The 18,220-nt window shown below is 36.5% G+C and overlaps 1 protein-coding gene across 1 annotated transcript in view; it reads right to left on the bottom strand.

Annotated features, from left to right (window-relative positions):
• Positions 1-8,635: 8,635 nt before the first annotated feature.
• Positions 8,636-18,220, bottom strand: part of LOC129725764 (plexin-B) — a 269,692-nt gene continuing 260,107 nt past the window's right edge. Inside the window, exon 6 of the mRNA XM_055681937.1 lies at positions 8,636-8,719. Within this exon, the coding sequence (XP_055537912.1) occupies positions 8,651-8,719 (69 nt within the window). The 3' untranslated portion in view covers positions 8,636-8,650. The remainder of the gene's footprint in view (positions 8,720-18,220) is intronic.

Genomic DNA, 18,220 nt, shown 5'->3' with positions numbered 1-18,220 from the left:
AGTGATGTAGCAAGCATGAGCGCACTACTACAACACCATCAACATGATCATTAATGCATCATTTCATTTCATTACTCATTATACCCTGACAAACGTGCCAAGTGCTTTATAGTTATTCTTCTTTTCGTCTAAAATTGCCCTCATGCAACAATTTGATTCTTTGGTACGACGCTTGCCAGTGCTTCCAAAAATATTTTTCAAGTTCTGAAACTCATTTATAATTTTTTTTTTGATAATAGTTGCTCATTGAATCTTGAATCGATTCAAAGATGTATGCTCAAAGAGGCCGCTGCCACCAAACTGGTTTCCCCGAATCTTTTTAAGGTCTTGTCATCCGATGAGTCTGATTCTGACGATTCAGTTGTGGAACCTTCTTTTGTTGAACCCGGGAAGTCTAGAAAGAGAAGAAACTTCTCTTCCCCTAGAAGTGACAGCTTCCTAGGAAGCGACAGAGGAGGTCTCCATCTGATATTTCTGATACTATAAAATTAAAAAGTACTGTGGAAAATCCGAAGCAAACTCCTCCGGGATTGGCAAGTTTGAATTTTAGTAAAGAGTTTCCGGCACTTCCAGGAACATCAAAAACCAAACTGTTCATTCTTTTTCGTCCTAGAATCAGCCAGAATCTGGACTGCTGAAGTATTCAGTTATTGTGGACCGGATTTTTGACTAATTTTAACAAAACTGATCCTCTTGAAAGTCTTCTGCTGGCATTTCTAGCAACAGTCAAAACGTTTTTGAAGCAGTTGACCTCCTTGTAGCGATCGTATCATTCGATGGCTAATTCATCGGCTGATGTAGAGGCATTCTCTACCAGGACTTGTGATTATTTAGAAATGACGCATACAAAGTCCTGTACGTACACGGAACCACTCCATAAAATGTAGATGATGATGGAAATGATGGAAGTGATCAACTTCATTGAGTTACAATTTGGCCTCCGGCTTCTGTTTTGATTATAGTTAAATTGAAAAGGTATACATGGTGTAGCATGATCGTTAGGATATTTACATTTCGTAAGCCACCGGTCGTTCGATGACTTATAACTAGCACGCTTGGGATGTTTTGTCATTATTCATCGGTTTGGCCAACGATTCATAATAGGAATGCTCTAGAATGCTTTGCTATTGTAAGGTGTTTTCTGCGTGTTACAGGGTTTACGTAGCAAGCTAATGTTCCAGTTTACTTTTGATGCCGACGTGACGAAACATTGGGTAATTTTCGCGGGGTGTTGCGTCACATTTCCCCACTCTCCCGAGGTGGTTGTTATCGCGAAGAGATAACGGCCTAATGCCTGGTTATGATGGCTTCTTGGTGCGTCTACTGCTCTTTATAAAATTTATTTTTTTTGTCTTGGCGGTATTATACAATAAGTCTCCTGGCATGTGCAATGTAACTGTTTACATATTTGTTTCTATATAATATTCCTTGTCATTGATGCAACATATTGTTTCTTAATTTTTTTTTCATCTTCATACATAAAATTTCTTCATTTCTTCAAATTATTAATCCACAATCGCGTATGCTATGTGTCTGTTTGTTCGCTGCGCTGCTTCTCGTGCTGTGTTGCGAAAATCTTAAGGGTGAAGTGAGACGGGTGAAGTATGTCACGACGTCATCACGCTGCCTCTTTTAACACCTTTAACGATACTCATTCTTTAACAGCGCACTTCTGCGCGCCGGGTTGTTTGTTTGCGCTGCCTTGCTGCGGCACCCTTTGCGCTATGTGTAATCGTGAATCGTGATCTTAGATGTTTTGATATTTTCTTTTGCTTTCTTACTCAAACACAACTTGTTTCTTCCATGTCCCAAACGGGATTAATTTATTATCGTTAAACTTACTACTAAGTCATTTCTTAACTTCTAACTTTTCTAACACATTCTAAACTTTCTCTTACCGTGTATTAGTCTGTATAATCTTGCTTTATCTAACTAGGCGTGTCCAACGGCAATAATTTGCCATGGTATGGACTTGTGTAGTGGTGGCTTGAGAGCGTCCAATTCTCACAAGCTTTCGAGCATCGGCTAATTGCATACGTGTAGGCGTATAACAATCAGCACTGTTTCAATATAATCGCGGAGTCGCTTTTCTGCTTAGCTGCATGCGATTCCGGCTTGGGTGTGGAGATAGAAAGAGAGTGAAAATGGGTCATAAGAAAAGGTGCACGCTGCTAGCTTTGCTTGCAGCGCTTTGGAATTTATGAGGTGACGAAAAAGAGGGTTGAGTGAGGTTTGGGTTGTATCTCATATGACTACATGCAACTTGGTTAATTCTCAAGTGGTTGGCATGTAGGCATGGGAATCAGGATTTGTGGGAAACATGGTTTTAGGAATTTGACTGACTTGGTAGGATTTTTTAAGTGTTTGCATATAACAATATCGCACGCTAGCCTGGGGGGCTAATGCGGTCTCGATCAACTAGATTAATTGAGAGAATTCGTTATCGATATTGTTTTTGGCACATTTTGCATGTGTAGGATAAGTACAACGATACACCGTGCCCCAGTGCTGAGTCGAGAAAATTTCCAGCTCGAAAAGATCCTCGACCTGATCGGGAATCGAACCCGTTATCACAACCGTGTGGGAGAGCTAGCCGACCGACATCGCTAACCACAGAACCACGAGGACCACGCTTTGCATATGGTCAGTATCGTATGCAGCACTTGTGTGGGAAATCATTTGTTGCCAATGAAGATGTTTTGACGATCCAGCCCGTGGGAATATATTTTCCGGGTCTGTTGGAAAGTCGTTAGAAAGTTGGGATTGTGGTAACCTTATAGTGTCAGGCTACACCTCCTCTCCAAGAATGATCGGGAGGGTTTCATCTGAACGATCATTCTAACGTTAAAAAAATGGGTGATGAATTCGGTAATTGTTGTCAATAATGCGTATGAATTGTTAAAAAGATGCCTTGTTGGTTGCCTTTACAATATTGATAAAATTTTGTTGTATGATGAATTCTTGTACGTGTTTATTATATTATTCTTTTCTATTATAATGTATAACAAAAATGTGAATATAAAATGTATGTAGTGATATGATATGTTATAATATTTTTATATAAAAAAATGTTGTGTGTAATATGTGTTTTTGATGATGAAATAATATGCGATAATATAATATTTGTATGTTATAATTATGAAATATCGTAGTATTTTTTGTATACTTAATATATTTTTTTTTATTTAAATTTTGTATGTAATCTTTTGTATAGTCTTGTTTTTATAATGATTTCAATGCTTGATGTAGTTGCTAATCAATCGTCAATCGTCAACCATGTTGGACGTGTTTGTTGTTAGCTCCTATCCACGCGCGAATTTAAATCAAATTATTGTTTTTCGCTTAGTTTTCATTTTGCTTGTTGTGTTTTTGTGTCGGTAAAAATGAATCAAATTTGCGAAGTCTGCGCGAAAGACTCCGGTGCCGAAGTGTTTTGGTCGTGTGTTGGAGGGTGTAATCGAAAATTCCATGCCTCCTGTGTGGGAGTATCGTGCCCCCCCCCCCACCGAAGTATTTGATAAAAGCAGAAGTTCTCTGCGTATCGTTAAAAAAGACAAACAAGACAAACAAGATAAACCAGCCGTAGATCCAACTGCATTTCTGATACCGTGCTGCGATTCCTTCCAACTTTTAGTAAACGCATCGTTTGAATTCAACACGTTGACCAAACAGCAGAATAAGCTGACGAAATTGATTGACGAAAATACAGAGGTGATTCATCGAATTGTGACCCAACTCGAACAACCGAGCACAATTCCAGAAGCTCTAGAGGGTATCGACAAGTCACTTATACAAATAAACCAAGTGCTAACGCCAAACATCAAAGCCAAGAGTGTGGCTGGTGTTATGCCTACGCTTAAAAATCACCTGACGCAGCTCGTTAACATTGCATTTTCGGAATTCAAGAACGAAATTCGGAACGAACTAACGGAATCGCTGACCAGCATAAATAACGAACTTTCTCAGTTAGGACAGCTGTTTGTAGAAACAGCAACCAGCTGTTCAATACAAACCAATCCGTTAGAGATAAACATTGTAGATGAGCTTAAAACTCTGTCATCCTACATCGAAGAACTAAGAACTAAGTCAGCGAGTGTTGCCGCTCCCCCAATAGCTTCACCTGTTTCTCTTCGAAGTTTGACAACAGAACTTAATTTGGATAATGCCAATAATTCAGGATGGCGGTTTCTAGGTTCAAAAAAAGTTTGGAAAGCGGATTTTACAGATTATGATGAACGTAAAAGGCGTCGCTCGGTACAGTTGAAGAATGCAGATGCAGCCAGAAGAAGGAGGAATCGACGACAACAGGTTTACAACAACAATACTAACAACAACAACCGCAATGATAACAATTACAACAACCGCAACAATAACAACCACCTGAACAACAATGAATCCGTACCCAGCGAATAATGTGTCACAATAATCTTTCATGCCTACCGTTTCAACGCGCCCGCTCAACTTAACGACTCCCGCGACCTCTTCAGCTGTATCGTGTCCTTACCATTTGGCTGGCAGTCACAACTATAACAATAACAATAGTTTTAGATCAACAAGTTTCCCGTGTGATGGATGTTATTGTAAGCATTCGTGTTTTCAAAATCAGTGACGCTAAGAGAAAGAAAAAACAACGCAAGTAGTCAATGAAGTTTTGATTTATGCTCAGAATTCCAACAGGATGCGCAGTGCACTCAAAATTAATCACATTAATAACAGAATAAGTAGATGTTCATACTTAATCATCTTAGCAACGGAAACGAACTGGAACGAAGATATTAAAAGTGAAGAAGTATTCAACAGTTCCTTTAATGTGTTCAGGAGCGATCGTGATTTATCTCTATCTGATAAGAAATCAGGTGGAGGAGTGCTTGTGGCTGTTAGGGTTCAGCATGATTCTGAGCAAATCATAACCCAGAAACATGCCGAATATGAAGATGTCTGGGTTAAAGTTCTGTTGAAGGGTGAAATCCATATTTTCGTATCTGTTTACTTTCCACCCCACTTTGCCAAAAAGCAGTCATATGCAAAAATTTTAAGGACGGTAGAATTAGTGAATGATGAGTCCAACACTAACTCAAAAATTCATATATATGGAGATTTCAATCAAAATGATGCTGATTTTATTGTAAATTATGATAATGAATCGCTTTTACTTCCTGTAGTAGGAGAAAACGAAACTCTGCAATTTATTTTTGAAGGATTTCGTCAACTTGGATTAAATCAGGTAAACTCAATCTGGAATGAGCAGAACTGTTTTTTAGACTTTTTATTCACCAATTGCACGGAAGATTTTAGTGTTGACAAAGCAGAATATCCCCTATGGAAAAATGAAAAATTTCATACTGCAATTGAGTACTCGCTAATGATTGATACCGAGAGATCACGACCCTCTGATCATGAGCCTAAATATAAATATGACTTCACTAAAGCAAATTTTGAACTAGTCAATCGTAAATTAACTGACATCGACTGGCAATCACTTCTAAAAAATGAAATAGATATGAACAAAGCGGTTGATTATTTTTTATCATCACTCTATGGTGTTTTAGACTCAACTGTTCCAAAATCAAAAAAGAAAACAGTTAGCTCAAAAGATCCCATTTGGTTCACCAGAGAAATCAAAAATTTAAAGAATAGGAACCAAAAAGCTCATAAAACTTACGTAAAACTTAAAAACCAAGGAAATTTGGACAAATATTTGAACATATGTGATGAACTGAATACTAAAATATCTATTGCGTATAGAACTACAACACAAGGGTGGAAAATAACATTAAATCAGACCCAAAACAGTTTTTTAAATTTGCAAACGATAAAATGAAGTCTAATAACTTCCCATCTCGCATGCAATATGAAGACTTTGCCAGTACTGACTCAAAGCAAATCTGCAACAAATTTGCCAGTTTTTTTCAAACCGTTCATAAAAATAGCGACAAAGTCAGGGACTTTGAGTATTTCTCGCACTTGCATGAACAAATGAATAACGTATCTATTAAGCAAATAACTGTTCAAGAAATCCTCGCAACACTAAAAGAACTGGACGCTTCAAAAGGTCCAGGTCCAGATGGAATTCCACCCTCACTTATGAAAAATCTTGCTCCTGCCTTCGTAAAACCCTTGTTTTGGCTTTTCAACTTATCCCTCCCGTCCGGACAATTTTCATCGATCTGGAAAAAATCTTTTTTTATACCGATTTTCAAGTCAGGTAAGAGATCTGACATCAAAAATTATCGTGGCATTGCAATAATATCATGTATTCCTAAACTTTTTGAAGCTATCGTAAACCAAAAAATATTTAATCAGGTAAAGAATCGCATAACGTGTAACCAACATGGTTTTTACAAAGGAAGGTCTACGGCTACCAAATTACTTGAATTTGTTGATTTCTCTCTTGCGCCTATGGACAGAGGCAACTTCGTGGAAACTCTATACACGGATTTTAGTAAAGCTTTTGACAGAGTAGATATTTCCATGCTTATGTTCAAATTAAAAAAAACTGGGGTTTGAGTCAGGCCTGCTTAGATGGATTGAGTCTTATTTGACGAATAGGACACAAACGGTTAGGTTTAAGGGACACATTTCTGTACCAGTAAAAGTAACATCTGGAGTTCCACAAGGCTCCCATTTAGGCCCTTTGCTCTTCATTTTATTTGTTAATGACGTTACCCTTGTGTTGAATCGTCTCAAAGTATTGATATATACCGATGACATGAAATTGTATATGGAAATAAAACACAAATAAAAAAGACATCCAACAATTCCAACAAGAGGTTGACATTTTCTACATTTGGTGTGAAAAAAGTCTTTTTGATCTCAACGTAAAAAAATGTAATATTATATCCTACACAAGGAAAAGAAATCCTGAACATGCCAGTTGCACACTTGGACATCAAGAAAGGTGTTATCAAATTAGAGATTTAGGAGTAATTATGGATTCTAAGTTAACATTCATTGATCACTACAATACGATCATCAATAGAGCCAAGCTAAGTTTTATAAAAAGGTTCAGTTATCATTTCGTAGACCCGTACACTATAAAAACTCTTTTTGTTACATATGTTAGATCTATTTTAGAATACTGTAGTGTTGTTTGGTCGCCTTATCAAGACGTCCATTCCAATAGAATCGAATCCGTACAAAAACAGTTTTTGTTATATGCACTGAGAAAACTAGGTTGGAATTCATTTCCTCTCCCTTGTTATGAATCGCGTTGCATGCTTATTAATATAGAAACGCTTGAAAAAAGAAGAGAAATTGCTTCGGTAACTCTTGTCAACGATTTAGTTTCACAACGCGAAAGTTCGGAAAATTTGCTTGTAAAACTCAACTTTTATGCTCCTACACGCTCATTAAGAACGCGAACAATTTTTGTATCAAATTCTTATAGAACAGAATATACCATGGCCGGGCCAGTTAATAGTATGATGAGTCTTTTCAATAAATATTGTGAGGTTATTGATTTAATGATGTCACGAAATGCTCTTAGAAAAATATTGAAAAACATTGAACACTAGATGTCAGCAATAGTTTTTAATATGCAGTCTACTATGATTCACGAAATAAAAAAATTTATTAAAAATTTGTTATAAATTTGTTATTTGTTGGTGCGTTTGCTACTACATTCCTTATATTCTACTATTTACAGTTTTTGATTTTGTGGTCTATGATGTTCTTAAACTCTACTATGTACAATTTTGTCATACACATTTGTTTTGGTATGATGAACTAATAGAATGAAATTTTTAATTCTTAATTATGATATTTGGAAAACAGTTTTTGTGTTATCTTAACTCATGTGCTACCGAGCTAATTGATTAATGCTCAAATGTTGTTTGTATGAATTTTTCTTGTATGTTGTGAAATAGTTAATGTATATTTTTTTTGTAAATAATTTTCTGTTTTTACGTTTGCTATTTTTTTTTTCGTTTTGCTTCTTTTTTTTGTTTGTTTTGTATATGAATGTAAATATGTTTAAATATATATAAGTGATATCGTGTTGTCTCTAATGTCTACGTGCTTCTGTTTCTTTAGTTTTGTTGTTCCTAATGTCTATATTTTTGTTTGTTTAGTTTGTGAATTTTATTAATCTGTGTTTGTTTAATTGCTTGAATTATATTTAGTTTCATCTTGTTAATTTTATGAGTTTCTTTAATTTAATTTGCTTTGCTTAGTATTTTTATTTTTGATTGATTTTATTATATTTGTAAGTTCAATGACGTCCTTCTGGTTCACCTCTTTGTGCCAGGCATCAGCGGGAAATTATAAAAATATGGTTCCGGGACAGTAGAGCCTGAAGTTCTGTGTCCATCTGATACCGTCTTGTGTAGTTGCTTCCCGGGCATCTGGTAACTATCTTGAGTTCCAGGAATAATTTCGTTATTTCTTGCTTCCTTCTTATATTCTATACTTTGCTGAGGATTTTTAGCCTTTTCGCTCAACAAAGTAGAACGTTGCTTGTTTGCATCGCCTCTTAAAAGATTATACTGGTGATTTTAAGCCATTTTAACCAGGTAAATCTGTAATATTTTGGTTACTCAGCTAGGTTAGCAGATGTGGTATCCGCTTCCTACTTGAATGAACGCCTTAAATTTAAATAATTTTCGAGATCCGCTGGAATCTAAAGTTGATCAGACTTAAGATTGCAGCTTAATTATCGTTTTGAGCTCATGTGGTGATCGATCACATGTTCTCTCAACGACGTAGATTTAGATAATTTGTTCTGTAAAAGCAAAAAAATAATATTAATAAATTGGTGAAAAGCAATTTAATTTAGTGAGACAAAAAAAATTAATTCTATTCTAGCTCTTCTAATCCGTATTTCACCTCCAAAGCTTCCCAGTTAAGGCTGTTATTGTCATTGCCTAACTGACTTTGGTTTATTAAAAAGACTTGGTTGTCTCTCTGATGTTGAAAATTGCTGTGATTTTGTTAATATTGGAAGTGCTTTCGATTCATTCCTCGTCTAAAATTTCGATTTTGGTATTTATATTGTGGACATACTTGATTTTCTCTAATTGGTCTGTAATTCTGATAGTTATTGTTGTTGTAAAAATTTCTAAAATTTCCACGGTGGTTTGTGTAATTATCTCCTCTATTTCTATGAAGGTTTTCCCGAGATCTATTAGGACTTCTCTGGTGTTGCATTGCAAACACGTTGTTTGTATTTCCAATTTCAGACGATAGAGTAGCGTCCGTGGTGTATTCTCGCACTTTTTGGACCGCTTCGTCTATGTCTGTATATTTTCCTGCTTTTAGTATCGTTTTAAGTTCTTTATTGTTTACTTCTTTCATTAGGGAGTTTAACCCTGATTTTAGAGCCAAAGAGTTTTTGCTGTTGCAGCAGGTACACCTTGCTCCATGTATACGAATTTGAGCTTTTGTGTAAGATTTTCTATATCGTCACAGAGCTCGTTTGTGTTTCTTGATTTTACTTGCCCCAACTTGGCAATTACCGTGTCGGGTGTTTCTTTAGATTTACATCTTTTCTGGACGTCGAGAATTAAAGCGTTGATTGTCCGTATGTCGGTCGGTAGGCCTTGATTTGCCTTTCCAACCAATCTGATTTTCAAGTATTCGATAGCCGTTGCCACCTGGTCTGCTGGAGTTAACTCAGCTAATAGGTTGGCAGCGTCAACGAACGAACTGAGTCAGCACTTCCGTCGAACGTTGGTTCAAGCGCAGTCGCTTGCTTTATGTCGAACGTTTCGTTGTTCGCCATGTTAATCGTTTGCCTCAATGGGTTAGTTATTTGTTGCCCTTTACTGTTTAGTCCGCTGATGCCCGGAGGTGGGTCAGTAGTTTGTTTTGTCACCGTGGTATTTGTATTTGTATTTGAATTCGAATATAGGCTGAAAGCCCGTTACCCATTCTCAATAATAAGTTTTACATTGCACTTATACAGGTTAGTTACATACAAAAATATAAATATAAGGTTGGTAAAATACTAGTCAAACAATGAAAAAAAAACACTAATATAGTTGTCCTTTAAAGTATAAACTAAGCTTATGTTTTAACACTGATGTACTCATGTCAATACTGATGATCTGCTGCAGTGTGTTGAAGGTATTCATAAATCGAGTAGTTGGCTCGTTCTGGATCGGAAAGGAGGGTCAAACGTTCTACGTTGTCGAAGCGTGACTTGACTGTTGTTATAAATTAATCTTTCAGCAAGAAGTTGGCTGTCAGTGCGTCCGGATAAAATATTCGTAAAAAGACGATGTCGTTTATCTTGTGTCGTGAGTTTATCGTGTCAATGTTCACCAGCGAGCACAAGTCCTGATAGGGAGGTAGTTCTTCTCCATTCCACCCGAGATTCTTAACCCGTAAAGACCCGGGACGGAACTTTTTTTTAGAAAATGGTCGTTCTCAGCGATGCTGCGGCCGATTTGAGTAAACTCGGAATATTATTCAAAAGGGAATAGTTGCTCTAAGTTTTAGTAAGGGTGCCACCCCTCTGAGCCCCTCCCAGTTTATGTGAGACCCAAATATGTCTGTGCCTTTTTTTATTTTTTCCTACTGATTGAACAAACGCATGGATTTATCATACGTATCAAATGTCCTTTGCATCAAATCATGTCGAGTAAATGAAATACGATTAACAAAAGTAAATTTTGAAGTAACCAAATTATTTCAGTGCAAAATCACATAACTACGTATTTTCATAGAAAGTCAAAAGAGATGTTCTACTGAGGGAGATTGTAGCTGTGTCCTTCAAGTTTTCTACTCTACATTTTTAGAATGAGGTCTTCTAAGTCCAAATATGTTAAAAGATTCATTCTAGCATATACAGATTTTGAGAAAAACAAGTTTGAATTCACTAAAGTACGAATTTTCATGGAAATTCGATTTTCTCAGTCTCTCACAGTAGGTTTCTATTTTGTTTTTCCATTTTTCAACTTTGCATTTTTAGAAAAAGGTCTCCTGAATTCAAATATGGCGAAAGATTTATTCTAGCATGAACAGATTTTGAGAAAAACAAGTTTGAATTTACTAAAGTGCGAATTTTCATGGAAATTCGATTTTCTCAGTCTCTCACAGTAGGTTTCTATATTGTTTTTCCATTTTCTAACTTTGCATTTCTAGAAAAAGGTCTCCTGAATTCAAATATGGCGAAAGATTTATTCTAGCATGAACAGATTTTGAGAAAAACAAGTTTGAATTCACAAAAGTACGAATTTTCATGGAAATTCGATTTTCTCAGTCTCTCACAGTAGGCTTCTATTTTGTTTTTCCATTTTTCAACTTTGCATTTCTAGAAAAAGGTCTCCTAAATTCAAATATGGCGAAAGATTTATTCTAGCATGAACAGATTTTGAGAGAAACAAGTTTGAATTCACTAAAGTACGAATTTTCATGGAAATTCGATTTTCTCAGTCTCTCACAGTAGGTTTCTATTTTGTTTTTCCATTTTTCAACTTTACATTTTTAGAAAAAGGTCTCCTGAATTCGAATATGGCGAAAGATTTATTCTAGCATGAACAGATTTTGAGAAAAACAAGTTTGAATTCACTAAAGTACGAATTTTCATGGAAATTCGATTTTCTCAGTCTCTCACAATAGGTTTCTATTTTGTTTTTCCATTTTTCAACTTTACATTTTTAGAAAAAGGTCTCCTGAATTCAAATATGGCGAAAGATTTATTCTAGCATGAACAGATTTTGAGAAAAACAAGTTTGAATTCACTAAAGTACGAATTTCCATGGAAATTTGATTTTCTCAGTCTCTCACAGTAGATTTTTGTTTTATTTTTCCATTTTTTAACTTTGCATTTTTATAAAAGGTCTCCTGAATCCAAATATGGCGAAAGATTTATTCTAGTATGAACTGATTTTGAGAAAAACGAGTTTGAACTCACTAAGGTACTAAGCTACTCACTAAGGTACACTAAGGTACACACTAACACAAACGTTTTGCGGTGCCAGTGCTCACATCGATTTTTTTTATCTTCGTTGGTTTGGTTAGTTATTCGTAGTTCCGACCGTAGTCTCCGTATAAATTGTCCAAGAAAACAAAAAAAAACTCTATCGTCCGCTTTATTTACTCTAAAGACTAATCACAAGCCACGTGACTCTTTTTTTTTTGTTTTAAAACTTGAAAGGCTTTAATTTTTTTTTCAGTTCGTATATTTCTAAACCAACCCGAGATTCCGTATGGTTTATAAATATACGAATTCTGCTCTATGCTATAAACCAAAACTTTGATACCGAGTTGCTGGTATCTAGTTAGATACAGATATAATTAGGGTAAACAGGTATAATACGCCCCCCCTAAGGAACATCGTCAATATTGTAGCTATGTTTATCACAAACAACAAATCTTTCATGCAGTTGGATACACTATTTAGTTGGTAATGCACTGCTATTATTTTGTTTTGTAATTACTGTTACACAAAAACGCCATAATTTTATTAAAAAATAGGACTAAGTTGCAAGCTTTCCAATCTACCGGGGCAAAACGCCCCAGATGCAGTATAATATGCCCCATGCAGTAGCTTCATATGCCAGCTCAGCATGCGAAGTGAAACAGCGCTTGAAGTCTCAGAAGCAAACGCTAAAACAATGAACAAATCAGCCGGGCTAGCGGTGGGGCATATTGCCCGGGAGCTGTAATGAAGCTGAAAGCATTGAATACTTAAGCAAATTATACAATTTTTATCGTTTCTTCACTAGATACAGCTGCCTAGAGGTTCATTTGAGATATATAAGTGCAAATACCAGATAATAAACTTTATACATTAGTGGAAAAACGTTACGGAAACACTGCAAAGAATTAGATCTGAAGCAGCTCAAATCAAAATTGATATTTGTTTATTTTTTGCTGCTAGTGACAATTATCAAACTTGCACAGAAGGTTGGTTTTATGACCCGTCACGGATTCCCAATAGTCTTATGTCTTATTTTTTGTGTGTTTCCGAATAAATGGACTGGGGCGTTATGTCCCGGGGGGGGGGGGGGGGCGTTTTATACATATTTACCCTACTTGTCTAAGACGTACATACTTTGATAATTTTAACCATGTTTCACTCAAAATCTGTTCATGCTAGAATAAATCTTTCGCCATATTTGAATTCAGGAGACCTTTTTCTAAAAATGTAAAGTTGAAAAATGGAAAAACAAAATAGAAACCTACTGTGAGAGACTGAGAAAATCGAATTTCCATGAAAATTCGTACTTTAGTGAATTCAAACTTGTTTTTCTCAAAATCTGTTCATGCTAGAATAAATCTTTCGCCATATTCGAATTCAGGAGACCTTTTTCTAAAAATGTAAAGTTGAAAAATGGGAAAACAAAATAGAAACCTACTGTGTGAGACTGAGAAAATCGAATTTCCATGAAAATTCGTACTTTAGTGAATTCAAACTTGTTTTTCTCAAAATCTGTTCATGCTAGAATAAATCTTTCGCCATATTTGAATTCAGGAGACCTTTTTCTAGAAATGCAAAGTTGGAAAATGGAAAAACAAAATAGAAACCTACTGTGAGAGACTGAGAAAATCGAATTTCCATGAAAATTCGTACTTTTGTGAATTCAAACTTGTTTTTCTCAAAATCTGTTCATGCTAGAATAAATCTTTCGCCATATTTGAATTCAGGAGACCTTTTTCTTAAAATGTAAAGTTGAAAAATGGAAAAACAAAATAGAAACCTACTGTGAGAGACTGAGAAAATCGAATTTCCATGAAAATTCGTACTTTAGTGAATTCAAACTTGTTTTTCTCAAAATCTGTATATGCTAGAATGAATCTTTTAACATATTTGGACTTAGAGGACCTAATTCTAAAAATGTAGAGTAGAAAACTTGAAGGACACAGCTACAATCTCCCTCAGTAGAACATCTCTTTTGACTTTCTATGAAAATACGTAGTTATGTGATTTTGCACTGAAATAATTTGGTAACTTCAAAATTTACTTTTGTTAATCGTATTTCATCTACTCGACATGATTTGATGCAAAGGACATTTGATACGTATGATAAATCCATGCGTTTGTTCAATCAGTAGGAAAAAATAAAAAAAAGCACAGACATATTTGGGTCTCACATAAACTGGGAGGGGTTCAGAGGGGTGGCACCCTTACTAAAACTTAGAGCAACTATTCCCCTTGAATAATATTCCAAGGTTTCTCAAATCGGCCGCAGCATCGCTGAGAACGACCATTTTCTAAAAAAAAGTTCCGTCCCGGGTCTTTACGGGTTAAGAGCAAACTTAACGAATTTTTTCTGGACTGCTTCGATCCGCTGAATGTGAGCTACGTAGTGTGGCCGCCAAACGACACTTGCGAAATCGAGTTTGCTTCTAACAAGTCCTTTGTAGATTGCTAGAATTGCGTGAGGATCATCTAGGTCACGGCTATACCTTCTGACGAGAGAAAAAAGTTTCAAGCTATCCACGATAACATTATCAATGTGTTTCGTGAAAAACAGTGTACAGTCGAAGGTTACGCCTAAATCGCGAACATATTCAACACGTGGTACAACTTTTTTTTGTTAGGGAATTAGAATTACGTTGTCCATTGATGTGAACTTTTGTAATATATATCCCAGTCAATTGCTATACGTGTCCCCTTGCAAAATACAATGACCACTATTGTTGAGTGATCAGGTACCTGCACCGACACGCTCCCAGTCAGGTGAAATATGGTTTATGAAGCCAATCACCTTCCCAGGATTCAAAGACCAAATCTCTTTGGGCTGTAAACAGCCACTGCCAAGAAACCTTGATCTGCGTTTAAATAATGCACCACAACTGCACAGCAGATGTTCCGATGTCTCGCTTTCCATATTACAAAAGCGACAGATATCATCCTGAACCCGGCCAATGTTCTTTAAATGATATCTACTCGGACAGTGCCCCGTTACTAGGCCAACGTATGTACAAAGAGCTCTTTTGTTGAGCTCTAGGAGCTTTTTCGAATGATTCTCGTTTGGTGTGATAAATCTTTTAGATTGGGAACACTTTTTGACATCAAACCAATTGGTACAACATTACCTGAATAGGCATAATTGTACAATACGGGGTGAGCTTTCCTAGTAAATGTCAGTACTGAGCATTTGTTTGCGTTCACATGTAGTCCACAACTATCACAGAATCTTCCGAAAATTTCTAAATCACTCTGCAATCTTTGGCAGTCGTCATTATGTTTAATAGGTAGAAACAATTTCACATCTTCTGCGTAAATCAAAACAATTGCATGGCAGATCACATCAGGTAGTTTATTCATCAAAAGCACAAACAGCAATGGGCCTAGATGACGGCCTTGTGGTATTCCTGAGTGGATAACAAATGAATTTGATTTACTTCTCCGGATCTTCACGAACTGCACTCTACGTTCAAGATACGACTTGAGCCAATTGTAGAGCGAGCCGAATCCCTGCATCTGCTACTGCCCTGAATATACTATCAATGCTAACAGCGTCGAAGGCTTTGCTCATGTCTGTATAGATACAATCAACTTGAAACCCTTTGGAGATGTAGTCCGTAACCAAAGCGGTAAACTCACAAAGGTTTGTAACAACGGATTTGTTTTTCAAAAATCCATGCTGCACTGGAGAAATCTGATTAGCGATTGTTCCATAAAGCTTTTTTTACACTAGTGATTCGAAAAGCTTCGGGACAGCTGATTGTATTGCAATTCCACGATTATTTTCTACATCATAGCGTGAACCTTTTTTATGCACCGGCGTAATTTGCGATAATTTCCAAATTGGCGGAAAATGACCGGAAGCAAGCGAGGAGTTAAATAGCCATGTAAGAGGTTTTACAAATTCTTGCTGAAACTGTTTTAAAAGTTGGTTCGATAATTGATCTGGGCCAGTGGACTTTCTCGTGTCTAGTTCTCGAATACTACTCTCCACGCTATTGTGCGACAATTGATATGTTACTCCATCATTAAAAATCGGTTCGCTACTTCCGTCGGTATTCTCAGTCAACACGCTTTCAAAGTACGTCGCAAAAAGAAACGACGATGATTGAGCATCAGTAGAAGCGACACCATTGTATTTCACGATTTCTGGGACACCAACATTCTGTCTCCTGCCTTTTATAAATTTCCAGAACGATTTTGGGTTACTTTTCAAGCTGTTTTGAATATCGGATATATAGACCTGATACGCTTCCCTGTCGACGTACGCAGTACTTCTTTGTAGTTTGATACATTTTCATGAGACGCAGTGCGACGCTTCGCTTCAAAGCACTTCTTTTCTCTTTCATTAGGTTAACAAGCGCAGGCGTGAACCATTCAGGATACTTATGCGACAATCTCCGTTGTTTTGTCACCATTGGAGCGTGACGAGAAAATGCATCAAAAACAGTGAAATAAAACAGCAATGAGTTATAATCAGCTGCATGTTCGATGGCCACCACGTACCAATCAATGTTCAAAACGTCCAATGATTTTAAAAAGTTACGCATACTTGCCGCTCGTGGTTGATAATGTTCCGCGTTGAGTTGAAATTCTTCCTGTGATATGAAAATATCGTCCGTTCGCAAATTCTTTTCGCACGCTGTCGATATCCATTGCTTATAAGTACAAATGCTTTTTGAACACCCCCGATTCGCATTCGTCCGTTTTACTTACGCTGACTGTTAATAACATCGCATTATGGTGAGTTTCGTTCCTTATCAATGGATCCGTTAATGATAGTTGACATATGTCAGTATCGGTAGTGAATATCAGATCTAGGAAGCAGTTATTATTGTTAGGAAGATTGCAAATTTGCATTAGGCCAGGCGATAGAAAACCATCAACAATGGCTATTTCGCGCTGTGAGCTGACTTGATCGGGTAAGTAAAAATGGTTATTCGAATCACAGTAAGACTGATTCCATTTCAAATTCGGTAGGTTAAAATCACCAACAACAAATATTTCGTCACCAGCGCCAGCGCACTCGACAATAGAGTCAATAAATAGACCAAACGACCGGTAGCGGTCAATACTAGAGGTAGGTGGAATATAACCACAGCACAGATACAGTGCTCCATTGACCGTTGATAATTTCACGCAAATCGCTTCGTTCTTTTCAGCTTTTGCATGTTCGGTGCTTACGAAACGATTGTGGACAGCAACTAGAGCACCTCCTCCAGATTTTTTATCACTGTAGGATATGTCTCTGTCGCAGCGATAAACAGTAAAGCAAGGCGGAAACAATGATGAGTCCAACACAGACTGGTCGAGGTTAGTTTCACAGAATGCGTATACGTCTATGTCTAGTTCTATTGAGGACATATATATATACCGTAATGCATCAAATTTCGAACACTTAAGCCATAATGTAACTACTTGCACTAAAAAATCAACAAAAAAAGAAACTTTCTTATCGATCTTAAAGGTTTAGCATATTGATTATTTTATTGTTGTTGCAATTAAGTGCTATTTATATAGATTTAAATTCATTTTGTCTACGAAAACAAGGAGAACTTAGAAATCGGCTTCGATTCAAACTCCGAACACTTCAATGTAATCGCTAAGAGATAGATAGGCAAACCGTCTGAATACTGACTGTCACTTTTTTCAACGCCTGCTTATTCCCCGGAAGTGGCCTTACTGTAAAGAACCATACATCACTGCGTGAAGGACATTCCAGGAAACGAAATGGTGTATAATAATCATGCTTTTATTAAACTAGCTCCAATAACTCGATTTTTATTGTTAAGTGTTCGCAGTTTGAGACTGTTCAAAGTTTGAATCAAAACGGTAGTTTTCTGTCTTTCGCTCCCTTTCACGCTGTTCATGTTTTGATAGTAAATATCCAACATTCTTTCTTTTTCAGAAGATTTATGTTTCGTCGATTGTGAAAGTGTAAATAATTCGATTCGAGTATTCCGTACAGGTGCGTTTCCGTATAAGATTTCATTAGTTTCAATTTTTTCGTTATATTCAATTCTATGGTGTTTTTGTTACCGTCTGGTAGTGGGTTAGTAGTTTGTTTATCGTTTGGTGGGGTGTGTGTTATTGGTTTAGCATGTTCTGTGTTGTTTCTGTTATGTTGGAGCTTGAGTTCGATTTTGTTAATAATGTCGTAGTTTCACGTCCTTGTATTTTTTACGATTGTATTGAATTCAGGGATGTCTTCGTTATTTTCGTGCAATAACTCTTCTATTGATTTTGTTAGTGTTAAACAGAGATTCCTTTTGGCTTTTAAAATAGTGTCGGTTAATTTTGTGTTTATCGCCTTTTTGAAATATCTATGTAGATTTTGTAAATCTTCGTACGCCTGAAACATTT

Source organism: Wyeomyia smithii, chromosome 2, assembly GCF_029784165.1.
Source record: "Wyeomyia smithii strain HCP4-BCI-WySm-NY-G18 chromosome 2, ASM2978416v1, whole genome shotgun sequence".
NCBI lineage: Eukaryota > Metazoa > Arthropoda > Insecta > Diptera > Culicidae > Wyeomyia > Wyeomyia smithii.
This window is presented reverse-complemented; position numbering and strand designations above follow the sequence as displayed.